This window comes from Tachyglossus aculeatus, chromosome 2 (assembly GCF_015852505.1).
Source record: "Tachyglossus aculeatus isolate mTacAcu1 chromosome 2, mTacAcu1.pri, whole genome shotgun sequence".
NCBI classification, from domain to species: domain Eukaryota; kingdom Metazoa; phylum Chordata; class Mammalia; order Monotremata; family Tachyglossidae; genus Tachyglossus; species Tachyglossus aculeatus.
Window position 1 is genome coordinate 37270480 of NC_052067.1, and position 16639 is coordinate 37287118.

The 16639-nt window shown below is 43.1% G+C and overlaps 1 protein-coding gene across 2 annotated transcripts in view; it reads right to left on the reverse strand.

Annotated features, from left to right (window-relative positions):
• The window catches only part of LARS2 (leucyl-tRNA synthetase 2, mitochondrial), a 205656-nt gene that overhangs the window by 137545 nt on the left and 51472 nt on the right, over positions 1-16639 (reverse strand). For both annotated transcript variants that reach the window (XM_038742284.1, XM_038742281.1), the window contains exons 2-3: positions 7818-8067; positions 3-131 (exon numbers count right to left, since the gene is read on the reverse strand). In XM_038742284.1, coding sequence (XP_038598212.1) covers positions 3-131; positions 7818-8045 — 357 coding nt within the window. In that variant the 5' untranslated portion in view covers positions 8046-8067. The remainder of the gene's footprint in view (positions 1-2; positions 132-7817; positions 8068-16639) is intronic.

Sequence of the window (16639 nt, forward strand, 5' to 3'; positions counted from 1 at the left end):
ACCTGCATTCCTCTCATTTTCTGAAACCGGGCTATGGCGTCACTGATGGTGTAGACCCGAACATGGCCCATGTGGAGCTTTCCCGAAGGGTAGGGGAACATGGAGAGTACATAAAACTTGGGTTTGGATTTCTAGGAAAGAGGAAAGACAATTCACACATACTTCCGGCTCAACATAGTTGCAAGTAACATTATAGTACTAAATGAGATTTTTTTGTGTATATAGGCATTCCTCAGGTTACAAACACCCTAGGGGAACAGACACCACTTTTTTGGTGACTTACACCGCACAGACAGCTTGGCCTAATGGATAGAGCACGGGCCTGGAATTCAAAAGGATGTGGGTTCTAATCCCGGCTCCGCCACTTGCCTGCTGTGTGATCTTGGGCAGGTCACTTAACTTCTCTGGGCCTCAGTTACCTCATCTGTATAATGGGGATTAAGACTGGAAGCTCCAGGCCGGACAGGGACTGTGTCCAACCTGATTAGCTTGTACCTACCCCAGCACTTAGAAAGTGCCTGGCACATAGTAAGCGCTTAACAAATACCATAAAAAGAAACAGGCCCCTAATGGCCCTCAGCCTTCTGGAAGAGTGTTCTGGTTAAGTGAATCCCTCTCCACCGATCCTGAGATTAAGCAATCCACAACTAATGGATTTTGGAGCAAAATCTGCCCACAGTTTTTGTCTGATTTTCAAAGCGGTGAACAGACCCTTGATTGGACAACCAAATAAGGTGTTGAACAGAGAAAATGATGGTATTTGTTAAGCGCTTACTATATGCCAAGCACTGTTCTAAGCGCTGAGGTAGATACAAGGGAACCAGATTGTCCCATATGGGGCTCCCAGTCTTAATCCCCATTTTACAGATGAGGGAACTGAGGCACAGAGAAGGTAAGTGACTTGTCCGGGGTCACACAGCAGAAAAGAGGCGGAGCCGGGATTAGAATCCATGACCTCTGACTCCCGAGCCCAGGCTCGTTCCTTAGTGGGGGGGTATCTTAGTTTAGAAATAGTGATGCAGAAGTCGGAGAGTTAACTGCATCTCATTCAAAGGCATCATTACAAGGTGTGGAAACAGATGAAGTTATGGCTTCTCTACCACCAGCCAAAATCTTAATATTAAAGAGCCTTGCATCAATTTTCAAGAAAGCATATAAATATGATTGAAGGTTCATTCATTCAATCGTATTTAGTGAGCACTTACTGTGTGTAAAGCACTGTACTAAGCGCTTGGAAGATCACAATACAACAACAAACACACATTCCCGCCCACATCGAGCTCACAGTCTAGAGGGAGTCTAGATGACCTCAATGAAAAGAGTGCAGACGGGGGCAGAAGTCTTTATTTATTTGTACATATTTATTCTATTTATTTTATTTTGTTAATGTGTTTTGTTTTGTTCTCTGTCTCCCCCTTCTAGACTGTGAGCCCACTGCTGGGTAGGGACCATCTCTATATGTTGCCAACTTGTACTCCCCAAGCGCTTAGTACAGTGCTCTGCACACAGTAAGTGCTCAGTAAATACGACTGAATGAATGAATGCAGTATACAGAAGGAATTAGCCTACTTTGAGGTCCTTTAAGAAGTAAAGGACGCTGCTATCCCACCAAAACTGGACAAATTCTTCAATGAAGTTACTAAACCTCTAACCCGGTCAGCAGAAAGAGCTCCTACTTCTGCGGTCTTCTACAATAACTCAATCATATTACAACCTCCTCATTTATTTAATACTGTGATGTTATGCTCTGAATTCCTTTAATGAAAATTAAGCACTAGTTTAGTGATCTATATATCTATACTTTTAAAGTACATAACCCATAATGGAATTTCATACTACGTTTTCAGAAGTTCCGGACCAGTTCCTATTTTATAGCACTTGAAATCTATGCGAAAATACATCCCAAGGTAGAGCCATTCATGATACAATATGTTCAGGGAACACAACCCAGTTGAATAACGCTGTATGCCTGTTTATGAATGGATAAAGTGGCGTCAACCCCCCCCCCCACAAAAAAAATCCTGCTTAACTATATTTTTAAAAGACTACCCACCCAAATCCTACTTAGGCATTCCAGTATTGTGCTTGCACACTCATCTGCTGAGCTGACATATGGTCAGTTGAACCATTCCCTGAGAAAAGCTATTACAAATGAGACAGGGCGGCCTATTGGAAAGCTCCACCAAGATTAGAATATTTAAAAACTTAAATATTCATGATTTTGTCTGCTGTGTCGCCTTGGGCTGGCCACTTAACTCCATGCCTCAGTTCCCTCTTCTGTAAAATAAGGAAAAAAAAATATCTTTTCTCCTGCCCTCTTACACCGACAGGGACAGGTGTCTGCTCTAGTTATCTTGTCTCTAAACCAGCACTTTGCACAGTGCTCGGCACAAAGTGTTTAATAAGTTTTCCATGAAAATTGTTCCTGGATTTTAATCTGTGTCCCCTTTTATGTAAAATATGATTATTCATTCATTCAATCATTCATTCATTCAATCGGATTTATTGAGCGCTTACTGTATACAAAGCCCTGTACTAAGCGCTTGGGAGAGTACAACACAACCACAAACTGCCATAATTTGTTGATTTATCTATTTACATATTTCGCATGAAAATTGTTCCTGGATTTTAATCTGTGTCCCCTTTTATGTAAAATATGATTATTCATTCAATCATTCATTCATTCAATCGCATTTATTGAGCGCTTACTGTATACAAAGCCCTGTATTAAGCACTTGGGAGAGTACAATACAACCACAAACTGCCATAATTTACTGATTTATCTACTTACATAGTTATATTAATGTCTGTCTCCTCCTCTAGACTGTGAGCTAATTGTGGGCGGGAATGTGTCTCTTGTTATACTGTACTCTCCCAAGAGCTTAGTTCAGTGCTTTGCACACAGTATATGCTCAATAAATACGATCTACTGAATGAATGAATTATTCCTTTACTGTGTTTCAAAAACATGGTTATATCTTTGGTTATAAGCCTCTCCCTGGTGCAATACAATGAAAACATTTTTGTCACTCTAATTTTCTCCAAGAAATACTCTTTTCCCCACAATCATCCCCCAAATCCTTTCAGCTTCTGCAATAAACACTAAAATTTATGACCACAACGAGACCTAGTTAAATCAAACTCTGGAGCTGAGCTGCTATTAAAAACTTAAATATTCATGATTTTTTTCTTGCTGCCGAAAATATATTCATCTCGCTGTTCAATGCTGCCTTTTTTGTTTCTCTGTGAAAAAATCTAGTAATTTCCCTATCTTTGTGACAATTTAATAACTTTCACCTCCTGGGGGTGGGATGGGGGTGAAGAACTAAGGGGTTTTTATGTCATAATTGAGCATGCTTGATTGAAAAGGAAATTTTCATAATTATATAAAAGGGTAAGGATTTAAATCTTTCTTTTCCTAGGTTTCTAGCAGTATGTCAAGGATGAACTTTGGAAATATATTCTGATACTCCCGGGCATCTTTTGACTTTATGAGAATTCTAGGACTCCAACTTTCTTATGTTCTGTGTTTGACAGTGATACCAGGGATGACACCTCATTTGGGTGCATTTGGCAACAAATCTGCTTACCCATTCTCACCAGAAGTTAAGAACCCATGTTAAATTTCATAAAATAAGATAGAAAAAGAAAATAAAACATGAAAATCACTTCCAAAGTTAGGGCACGGCTAGCTTTAATCAGCCTAGAAGCATTAAAATACTTTATCCTCTGCAGTCTTCTAAAGCATACAATTTAGGTATACCATAGAAATTCTGAGGAAACTTAGCATTTTTCTAGTCAAAGCTCAATTGCATGCCGAAGTGAGTCTTCCAAATGCAAGTTGTTCCATTTTATTACTGATTGGGACTTATTTAACAATCCATCACTTATCTAGTGCTCACTGTGTATAGAAAACACTAACTCGGAACTTGGGAGACTATTAAAATAGAGATAGAAGGCATGATTTTTTTTGGGGGGGTGGGTTGTCCAATTGTCCTGAAGGAGTTAACAATTTAATGGGAAAGATATACACAGAATAAATTACAGATAGGAGGAAGAAGCAAATCAAAAGATGGATATGTCCTCTAGACTGTAAGCTCTCAACTGGGGGCAGGGAACGCATCAACCAACTCTTGTTAAGATGTACTCTCACAAGTGCTTAGTACAGTGCTGGACACTCAGTGCTCAACAAATCAATCAATCAATCAATCAATCGTATTTATTGAGCGCTAACTATGTGCAGAGCACTGTACTAAGCGCTTGGGAAGTACGAATTGGCAACACATAGAGACGGTCCCTACCCAACAGTGGGCTCACAGTCTAAAAGGGGGAGACAGAGAACAGAACCAAACATACCAACAAAATAAAATAAATAGGCTAGAAATGTACAAGTAAAATAAATAAATAAATAAATAGAGTAATAAATATGTACAACCATATATACATATATACAGGTGCTGTGGGGAAAGGAAGGAGGTAAGATGGGGGGATGGAGAGGGGGACGAGGGGGAGAGGAAGGAAGGGGCTCAGTCTGGGAAGGCCTCCTGGAGGAGGTGAGCTCTCAGCAGGGCTCATTCAATTCATCCATTCATTCAATCATTCAATTAATAATAATAATAATAATGATAGCATTTATTAAGCGCTTACTATGTGCAAAGCACTGTTCTAAGCGCTGAATTCAATTCAGTTCATTCAATCGTATTTACATAAGCCTGCCCCGAGCTGATACAGCCCCCTTGGCCCTCAATCAATCAATCAATCAATCGTATTTATTGAGCGCTTACTATGTGCAGAGCACTGTACTGAGCGCTTGGGAAGTACAAATTGGCAACACACAGAGACCGTCCCTACCCAACAGTGGGCTCACAGTCCTCGGGAAGATGTCCCCCAACACGATGCGAACCATCCCCGTGCCGTCTGGGAAGTTGGCTTCCCAGTTGGCAAATAAGACTGACTGGTTGATGGGTTGCACGTGGATGTATAAAGGCTTCAAGAGTGGAGTTAGTAAATCAATGTGGAAAGAAATGCCAAGGGTGGTTGCAACTGCATGACGGCAGACGTGGCACAAAAGCGCTACGGTGGTCGTTGATATGAGAGGCGGGGAGGAGACAAGTAATCAGGAAAAGCTTCCTGGTGGAGGATAATTGCAAGGGCTTTGAAGGTGGGGAGAGCCGCGGACTCATGGCTTTAAACGGGACAGGAGTGGCAGGCACGGGGAACGGCATGAGCCAAAAGCTGGAGATGGGATGGAATGAGTCCCAGAGAATAAGTTAGCTTGACAGAAACAGTGAGCACAAAATGGGGTGTCGTGGGAGGAGAAAGTGGAAAAGTGAGAGAGCTGATGGCTTTATAAAAGCCAATTGTCAGGGGGTTTTACTCGATGTGGACATGAATGGGAAGCGGTGGAGTTTTGGGTAGAGAGGAGATGTGTGTGCAGAATGAAGTTTTAGAAAATAGACTGGACTAGAAGTGTGGTGGGAAGGAGGTGGAGGGAGCGCAGTGAGAAGGAAGACAGAATTACCCAGGCCTATTTTTCTGGTTTCTCCTATCTTCTCCTAATATCTGCTCCTCTTCTTCTGCATTTCACCAATACCACGAAGGAGCACTGGTTTCATTGTACTCTGTTTAGGGGAAATACTACATAAATCAATATCCCTCCCGTCTGAGGGAGAGGAAGAGGGAGAAGGACAGCAACGGGGCCGAGGGGATAGAGCACGGGCCTGGGAATGAGAGGGACTTGGGTTCTAGTCTCGGCTCTGCCACTTGTCTGCTGTGTGACCTTGGGCAAGTCACTTCACCGGGCCTCAATTCCCTCATCTGTAAAATGGAGATTAAGACTGCGAGCCCCATATGGGACACGGGCCATATCCAACACTCTGCATCTATCCCAGAGCTTAGAACAGTGCCTGGTATATAGCAAGCACTTAAATATCATTTAAAAAAAAAATAGGATATGAAGAAGTGGTTGGACTAAGCTGGGGGCCTTTTGAATGGAGCGGAAGGAGCGAACTTGGAATATGTTATGAAGGAAAAGTTGACAGCATTTATTTTTCCTTTAAAATAAAGTTACTTTATACCACATTTTGTCAGTTCTCTCTAGATTATAAACTCCCAGGAGGCAGGGAATGTGTTTACCAACTCTGTAATATTATATTCTCCCAAGTGCTTTTTTTATGGCATTTGTTAGGTGCTTACTATGTGCCAGGCACTTTACTAAGCACTGGGGTAAATACAGGCTTATCAGGTTGGACACTGTCCATGTCCCACATGAGACCCACAGTCTTAATCCCAATTTTACAGATGAGGTAACCAAGGCCCAGAGAATCAATCCTATTTATTGAGCACTTACAGTGTGCAGGGCACTATACTAAGCTCTAAATTAAGTGGCTTGCCCAAGGTCACACAACAGAAAAGTGGAGGAGCTGGGATTAGAACCCAGGTCTCCTTTTGACTCCCACCCTCTGCTCTAACCACTAGACCATACTGCTTCTCTGCACACAGAGCTCTGCGCACAGGGTTCTGCACACAGTAAGTGAACAAATAAATACAATTGACTGATTGATTCTTTAGATTACGGCTTCTCACACTTTCACTACATGAGGATCCAGTGATCGGCACGGGCATTCCTAGGCTGACCATATATGTAATCCCTAATTTGGCACAATAACTGTGGGTTAGGGTAACTGGGAATTACGGAGGAGCCCAAAAAACTCCCTCCACCCTCCATCCCCAATAACAGATGAATCTGGGTCGAAAATCTGGACATGCCTGGAAATCAGAAGTTTTCAAGATTGTCCCCGTCAAATCGTGATACCTGGACACCTTAATAATTCAATCGGTGGTATTTTTTGACCACTTATAGTGTGCAGAGCTTTGTATTAAGTAATCCTGGCTCTGCCACTTGTCTGCTGTGAGACCTTGGGCAAGTCACTTCATTTCTCTGTGCCCCAGTTACTTCATCTGTAAAATGGGGATTTAGACTGTGAGCCCCATGTGGAACATGGACTGTGTCCAACCTGAATAGCTTGTATCGACCTCAGTGCTCAGTACGGTGCCTGCACATAGTAAGCACGCATATACCATTAAAAAGTAAAAGGAATAAACCCCATCCCAGCCCACATGAAGATTAGAACCTAAAGAACTGTAAACTCGCTTTCTCGGCCAACTGAAATTTTCCTTTTTTTAATTACACTCCATCACTTTAGCTGCCAAAAGACCACGATGCAAAGGATGGCAGTACACAGGAGTAGCCTAAAAAGCAGAATTATATTTTTAATTTTCAGTGAAATTCTAAGCAGCAGCACAATGTCTTTCAGGTCTAAGGGACCTACGTATTTCATACACTAACGTGTATGTATTATCTGGCAAATTTAGGTTGAAATGGCAGTGGCAATATTTAATCCCCCTCTCCATCCCCCCATCTTACCTCCTTCCTTTCCCCACAGCACCTGTATATATGTATATATGTTTGCACATATTTATTACTCTATTTATTTATTTTACTTGTACATATCTAGTCTATTTATTTTATTTTGTTAGTATGTTTGGTTTTGTTCTCCATCTCCCCCATTTAGACTGTGAGCCCGCTGTTGGGTAGGGACTGTCTCGATATGTTGCCAACTTGTACTTCCCAAGCGCTTAGTACAGTGCTCTGCACACAGTAAGCGCTCAATAAATACGATTGATTGATTGATTTAATACTATTTAATACTATGTTCACACATGTACATACTGTATTTTAGATCAAGACTGATTAAAAAACCAGAGTACTTATTTTAATATGGAAAAAATGAATATTTTGTTTTCAGAATACTTACATCGGTATCTGAAATTCTGTAGAATTGTTCCTTTACCCTTTGTTGCCACCATTTTTCAACTTCCTTCCTCGTCTGCAGCGTATAGTCTCTGGTCCATTTTCCAGTGGCACTAAAAATCTGTCTGATATATCCCGGGCCCAGTCTCCCCTTCATTAAACCCGGGGGGCCACTTAGGTGCCCTTTCAGGCTCGAAGAATAGCTGATCAATCTCCGCCAAAGGGGTGGCATTTTTCAAAATGCAGTGGCCTTTCTGAAAGACAAAACACAGAGCACGTTGATTCTGATACCCTGGTCTTCACAGCTCAGTCTCCAGTTTCACTTCAGTTCATTAGTACCTCTTCCTACTTACCATACTGAGAAGTTTGGCTGCCCTGAGAAGAAGAGCTTAGAACAGTGCTTTGCACATAGTAAGCGCTTAACAAATGCCATTATTATTAAGAGCAGGGAAGTTGACCTGCTCTAGGCAAATGCTCTGTGTGAAATAGATTTTCAGAACGATATTTAAATGTTTCACTGGCATGAAAACCAATCTCTCTTTGCAGGGGCAAATTCTGCAAGTGCCTTCGGTTAAGAAAATTCATCTTCGGTGGACTGGCAGGGGATGTGGAGAAATTTCAGCAAATGTTCAGAACGAGACATATTTAAAACAACCTCCGTTTTTGAATTCATTTCTTTCTGATATTTATTTCTTACCAGCCAGTATTCTGAAAGTGTATGGGACCAGAGGAAATGAGAGAAAGTGGGCCTTTAAGAACTGAGCAGCAAAAGGGAGAAATACAGGAAGACTGAAATTAGAAACGAAAGACCCCTGATGGTTTTTTAAGGATGGCTAGGTCAGAAAAAACATAGATTTTGTCTACGTGCTCAGATAAAACAGAACTGTTTAATTCTCTGCCTCTGTGAGACGTCTCTTTTATAACCACGCTATGTTTGCTCTATTATCGTGGAGAATTGCAATACAGAAACTGCAGGGCGATTAGAGAAAATGTAAAGTCTCATCATGCTTCTCATGTGACATTCAAGTGATTGGATTTTCCAATTCATGTGCCAAAGCCAGTCCATTTATTCCAGAAGGAATCAGTGTTGCATCCTTAAAACTTTCAGACCCCCTTAGCTCTTTTGGGTGGGACCAGCAATAGACTAGTAGAGATACCCCACGGCACCTAACTGGATTTTATAGTCCTGCAGTAAAGAACAGTACCACCTTCCTCGAAAAATAAAAACATTAATCGAATCTACCCCAGGAGTTGGGTTTTTAATTTCCTTTCCTAGCTTCCCCGGAACACCCTTTAATAGAGAAGCAGCGTGGCTCAATGGAAAGAGCCGGCTTTGGAGTCAGAGGTCATGGGTTCAAATCCCGGCTCTGCCAATTGTCGGCTGTGTGACTTTGGGCAAGTCACTTCACTTCTCTGGGCCTCAGTTACCTCATCTGTAAAATTGGGGATTAAGACTGAGCCCCCCGTGGGACAACCTGATCACCTTGTATCCTCCCCTGCACTTAGAACAGTGCATTGCACATAGTAAGTGCTTAATAAATGGCATTATTATTATTATTATCATCATCATCAGTCATATTTATTGAGCGCTTACTATGTGCAGAGCACTGTACTAAGCACTTGGGAAGTACAAATTGGTAACATATAGAGACAGTCCCTACCCAACAGTGGGCTCACGGTCTAAAAGGGGATCTTGGGCAAGTCACTTAGCTTCTCTTTGCCTCAGTTTCCTCATCTGGGAAATGGGGAGTCAATACCTGTTCTTCCTTCCCCTTAGGCTGTGAGCCCCCAGAAGCGCAGGGGCTTTGTCCAACAACATTTTCTCCTATCTGCTCAGGTGCTGAGTACAGTGCTTGGCTCGCAGTACATGCTTTATAAATCCTACAATTACATTTCATGATTTACAGGTCCTGACTTCACACTACTGGGTATTCAGAGGAAGATATTAATAGGCCAAAGAAACCTTGATTTAGGGCACCAATATTGAGGAAATGGCTAGTCTTGTCTCTGCTGCCTCTCAGACTGTGTAGTGTCAGAGACGACGCTTTGCAGTAGCCCTGGCTCACGCTTTCTGCCACAAGTCCACTTTTCCAACTTCTCTGTTCAGTCTCTTTTTCTCATTTTCAGAGTTTGCCACGAAACAGAATGCAAATTCTTTCAAGAAGTAACTGTTGTTCATTTATGCAGGTCTTCAGACTGGAAGCTCATCGTGAGCAGGGAACCTGTCTCCTAATTCCCCGTCTTGTAACTAATAATGGTGGCATTTATTAAGCGCTTACTATGTGCCAGACACTGGACAAAGTCCCTGTCCCACGTGGGGCTCACAGTCTCAATCTCCACTTTACAGATGAGGTAACTGCGGCCCAGAGAAGTGAACTGACGCCCGAGGTCACAAAGCAGACAAGCAAAAGAGACAGGATTCGAACCCATGACCTCATGAGTCCCAGGTCTGTGCTCTATCATGTTGCGTTGTATTCCCAAGCGCTTAGTACAGTGCTCTGTACATAGTAAGCACTAAATACATACCACTGACTGATTTGTGCCTATAACTTCCTCTATAGGGAACTTCTACTAGGAGTCTCTATACTTTGCCAGCTTGTACTTCCCAAGCGCTTAGTACAGTGCTCTGCACACAGTAAGCGCTTCAAAAGAACAGCTGCTGTAAATGGGATGAAGCGATTGTTACTTGATTTTTTTCCAAACCTTGGCCTAACCCTACAACTAAGTTTTCTGTTGCTCTGGATGGCACGTTCCTTGCTCAGTTGGAAAATCAGGACCCTGCTATGCTCATACTTAAACCCTTTAAAAATGATACTTTAAAAGCATAAATCAAAATGCGCAACCCAGACACAATAATCATATTGATAATGATTGTGGTATTTTTTTAAGTGCTTATTGTGTGCTAAGCATTGTACCAAGTGCCAGGGTAGATATGAGACCATCAGGTTGGTCACAATCCTCATCCCACATGTGGCTCACAAGTCTGAGGGAGATACTTGCTTTATGTAGACAATTATGAATGAAAAGTTTAAATTACAATTTCACTAACATTTTGACGAATGGATAATATCAAGAAATGCATCAGTCGGATATATTATTCTACTGAAGTATGGAGAAAAGGACACAATGTTACATCAAAATATAAAGGCTCTAGACTGGTAAGCTCATTGTGGGCAGGGAATATGTCTATCAACTCTGTTATACTGTACTCTCCTAACCATTTAAAACAGACCGTAGGCATTCAATAAATGCCACTGAGGATGATAATGTCAGTATTAAAGCAACACCAATCACGCTGTAGACTAAAGTGAGTTTTTGTCATTTTTCTGAGGATTGCTTCTCCTACTTCAGGGTTGGGATTTTAGGGAACCTACTCTAAATGGATTTATGCTTTATCGCCCTTATCTGATTCTTTAAAAAATTAAACTAAAAGAGGAAAAATGAAGGGGAAGATTTCTTCGTTGTTCGGTTACTTTTGGATTTCAAACCCACCAACTGGAATTTGTTGCTATGCCCTGCAGCTGAATACAAAACACCGCTGTCTTTTGCCAAGTTGCTCAGACATTCTGTGACTATGTCAAGTGAAGTTTAAAAGAGCATATGGCACCGCTCTAAACCACAATTTGCCAACAGTACGGGGAATTCCAGGAGTTTCACACAGCCTATATCCCGTGCTGAGGTTGCCAGAAAATTAGCATTCCGCTTGAAAATTAACATCAAGCTACTCAGTAAGATCTGTTCATGAGAGAATTAGAGTGTTGTTTTATACGGCACTAATATCTCACATCTCCTAAAAATTCAACTATTTTTGCCCTGTTGCACTTTCCATCAACATCATCGACATCACTCATTAATGCACACGGCCCAGGAATAATAGTAGTTATGCCAGATGTCGGTAGAATAATAATAATAATAATAATAATGGCATTTGTTAAGCGCTTACAAATGTGCAAAGCACTGTTCTAAGCACTGGGGGGGATACAAGGTGATCAAGTTGTCCCACGTGGGGCTCGCAGTCTTAATCCGCATTTTACAGATGAGGTAATTGAGGCTCAGAGAAGTTAAGTGACTTGCCCAAGGTCACACAACAGACATGTGGTGGAGCCGGGACTCGAACCCATGACCTCTGACTCCAAAGCCCGTGCTCTTTCCACTGAGCCAAGAATGGCCCTCCATATTCACTAGCCGGCATTAAGCACTACTGAATACTTTAAGTGGAAGGTATACAATACCCTGGGTGATGTTTATTTTCTAAAAAAAAAATGTAATGGTATTTGTTAACACTGTACTGTGTGTCAAGCACTGTTCATAGTGCTGTGTCGTAGACACAGGTTCATCAGGTGGGACACAGTCCCTGTCCCCCATGGGGCTCATTTTTCAGCACTGAATTTCTGAACAAAAGGATCTAGTTTTAAAAAAAGGGAATTATGAATACGCCTAGTGCATTTTCATGCACAAAGTTGTTTCTGAGCATCAGTGCATGTGGGCAGAGGAAGGTGAATGAACAGAAAACCAATTAGAAAAAAAAATTCAAATGGAACTACATTTTTGCACAAGTGTCATTTTAATAAAGCACAGGCCTAGGAGTCAGGAGACCTGGGTTCTAATCCCAGCTGTGCCACTTAATATCCACAACTGCAGGATTTGCTAAGCGCCATTAAAGTCCATGTTTTCCCACTCCTCAAGAACCTCCATATCAGCGTGGCTCAGTGGAAAGAGCCCGGGCTTTGGAGTCAGAGGTCATGGGTTCCAACCCCGGCTCTGCCAATCGTCAGCTGTGTGCCTTTGGGCAAGTCACTTAAATTCTCTGTGCCTCAGTTACCTCATCTGTAAAATGGGGATTAAGACTGTGAGCCCCCCCGATCACCTGATCACCTTGTAACCTCCCCAGTGCTTAGAACAGTGCTTTGCACATAGTAAGCACTTAATAAATGCCACCACTTGTCAGCTGTATGACTTTGGGCAAGTCACTTAACTTCTCTGTGCCTCAGTTATCTCATCTGGAAAATGGGGATTAAGTCTGTGAGCCCCACATGGGACAACTTGATTACCTTGTCTCTACCCCATCATCATTATCATCATCATCAATCGTATTTATTGAGCGCTTACTGTGTGCAGAGCACTGTACTAAGCGCTAACCCCAGTGCTTAGAACAGTGCTTTGCACATAGTAAGCGCTTAATAAATGCCATCGTCATCATCATCATCATCAAAAAAAACCCCAAAAAACAAAAACCCCTTGTTTACACCCTTCCTGCCTCTGGCCTGGAACTCTCTCCCTCTTCATATCTGACAATCACTCTCCCCATCTTCAAAGCCTTATTAAAAGCACATCTCCTCCCAGAGGCCTTCCCACTTGCCTGCTGAATGACCTTGGATAAATCACTTATCTGTGCGTCAATTTCCTCATCTGTAAAGTGAGAGTTAAATACCGGTTCTCCCTTCCCCTTCGACAGTGAGCTCCAACTGTTTCTGATCTGCTCATATTGTACGTACCCCATGGTACACCTAGTACAGTGTTGGGACGATAGTAAGCGCTTAAATACAATTATTAAACTGGGGGCATAAACACTTTTCTGCCTAATTGAGTGTTTTTGCCTCCACTAATAGATAATAATAATAAAATAATTTTGGTATTTAAGCACTACGTGCAAAGCACTGTTCTAAGCGCTGGGGAGGATACAAGGTGATCAAGTTGTCCCACGTGGGGCTCACAATCTTAATCCCCATTTTACAGATAACTGAGGCACAGAGAAGTGACTTGCCCAAAGTCACACAGCTGACAAGCGGCGGAGCCGGAATTAGAACCCATGACCTCCGACTCCCAAGCCCGTGCTCTTTCCACTGAGCCACGCTGCTTCCCCTGGGTAGACACGGTCTTGTTCTTTGGTCAAACAGTATTCAACAGATCCTAGCACAAAATGCTAATTACACAGAGAAGCAGCGTGGCTCAGTGGAAAGAGCCCAGGCTTTGGAGTCAGAGGTCATGGATTCATATCCCAGCTCCGCTGTCAGCTGTGTGACCTTGGGCAAGTCACTTCACTTCTCTGGGCCTCAGTTACCTCATCTGTAAAATGGGGATGAAGACTGTGAGCCCCACCATGGGACAACCTGATCACCTTGTAACCTCCCCAGCGCTTAGAACAGTGCTTTGCACATAGTAAGCGCTTAATAAATGCCATTATTATTATTATTATTATTATTATTATTAAAATGCTAAATAAAATGGGAATTTGAAAAGGACCTGTTCCACACGGTGATGTTAGTGATGATAATGTCATTAAAATCACTCATGAAAAAGCTATTTGGATTCTCTGGTGGACATGTGTCACGTAACAAAGGCACGTTCATCATTATGCTGCAATAAAACGCACAGCTGTCAAAGACGGCCATTGCTTTATTTATTAGTACTTTCAGACCTTTATCTGACCAAGTCGGAAGCCTGGGAATGGTTTTGGCTCCTGGCTGCAGTCAACTTTTTTCAATCAATCGTATTTACTGAGCGCTTACTGTGTGCAGAGCACTGTACTAAGCGCTTGGGAAGTCCAAGTTGGTGTAATTAAAGTTGCCACGAGGCTAAAGTAGGGTGAACCCGGAGATCTCTTCATGATAACAAGGGGCTCAGCACTACGGGGGGAAATGCGGCCTGAAATTTCCCGCGGGGCTCGGACTTCCCAGTGGTCCGGTGGATACAGCTCGGACCTGGGTTCTAGTCCCGGCTCTGCCACTTGCCTGCTGCGTGACCTTGGGCAAGTCACCTGAAAAGCCGGGAAGCAGGATGACGTGGTGGGCACAGCATGAGCCTGGGCGTCAGAAGGCCGTGGACTCTAACCCCAGCTCTGCCTCTTGTTTGCTCTGTCACATTGGGCAAGTCACTTCACGTCCTCGTGCCTCAGTTTCCTCATCTGTGAAATGGGGATTAAGGCTGTGAGCCCCACGTGAGGCAGGGGCCGTCAACCCGATTTGCTTATGGTCACCCCAGCGCTTGGCACAGTGCCTGGCCTGCAGTAAGCTATTAAATACCAGAATAATGATTATTCAAGTTGGGATTAAGACAGCGCCACGTGCGACGCATGTCCGACTTGACTAGCTGGCATCTACACCAGCGCTTAGTACAGTGCCTGGCACATAACACCATTTTTTTTTTTTTAAAAAGGACTCCCCCTGCTCTTCCTCCCCTAATCCCGTGGACGGAGCCGGAGCTCCTGTTTTTACTCTATTAAGAACAGTGCTTTGCACATAGTAAGCGCTTAACAAATACCATCATTAAGATGGACTGCTCTCCCACCCGCATCCCGTGGAGGCGACCCTCCCTTCTCAAGTAATAATAACAATAATAATAATAATAATGGCATTTGTTGAGGGCTAAGTGTTGAGCACTGTACTAAGCGCTGGGGTGGATACAAGCAATCGCGTTGGATACAGCCCCTGTCCCATGGGGGGTTCAATCTCCATTTTACAGATGAGGGACCTGAGGCCCAGAGGAGTGAAGCGAGTTGCCCAAGGTCACACAGCAGACAAGTGGCAGAGCCGGGGTCAGAAGCAGCGTGGCTCAGTGGAAAGAGCCCGGGCTTGGGAGTCAGAGGTCATGGGTTCAAATCCCGGCTCCGCCAATTGTCGGCTGTGTGTCTTTGGGCACGTCACTTCACTGGGCCTCAGTGACCTCATCTGTAAAATGGGGATGAAGACTGTGAGCCCCACATGGGACAACCTGATCACCTTGTATCCTCCCCAGCGCTTAGAACAGTGCTTTGCACATAGTAAGCACTTAATAAATGCCATCATTATTATTATTACGACCTTCTGACTCCGAGGCCTGGGCTCTATCGACTACGCCATGCTGCTTCTCTATTGTTACACTGTCCTCTCCCGAGCGGTTAGCACAGTGCTCTGCACTCAGCAGGCACTCAATAAATATGATTGATATTTAATATTTAATGCATAAGATGATCGGGAGAAGCAGCATGGTTTAGTGGCAAGATCCCACGCTTGGGAGTCAGAGGACGTGGGTTCTAATCCCGGCTCCGCCACTTGCTTGGCACATAGTAAGCGCTTAAAAAACACCATCATCATCATTATTATTACTATTATTATCAGCTGTGTGAGCTGGGACAAGCCACTTCACTTCTCTGTGCCTCAGTTACCTCACCTGTGAAACAGGGATTACGACTGTGAGCCCCATGTGAGGCAACCTGCTTCTCTATTGTTACACTGCCTTCTCCCGAGTGCTTAGTGCAGCGCTCTGTGCTCAGTAGGCACTCAATAAATATGATTGATATTTAGTATTTAATATGGATGATGTTAGGGGGAAGCAGCATAGATTAGTGACAATAGCCTGGCTTGGGAGTCAGAGGTCCCAGAGGTTCGAATCGGGGCTCCGCCACTGATCAGCTGCGTGACTTTGGGCATGGCATTTCACTTCTCTGGGCCTCAGTGACCTCATCTGGAAAATGGGGATGAAGACTGTGAGCCCCATGTGGGACAACCTGGTTACCTGGTATCTACCCCAGCTTTTAGAACAGTGCTTGGCACACAGTAAGCGCTTAACCAATATCATTAATATTATTACCAGTGCTTAGATCAGTGCTCAGCACTTAGAACAGTGCTTGGTGAATAGTAAGTGCTTAACAAATACCATCATCATCATTATTATTATTATTACCAGCGCTTAGAACAGTGCTTGGCCATACATAGTAAGTGCTTAACCAATACCATCATAATTATTATTACCAGTGCTTAGAACAGTGTTCACCACTTAGAACTGTGCTTGGCACATATTAAGTGCTTAACCAATACCGTAACTATTATTATTACGTTATTATTACTA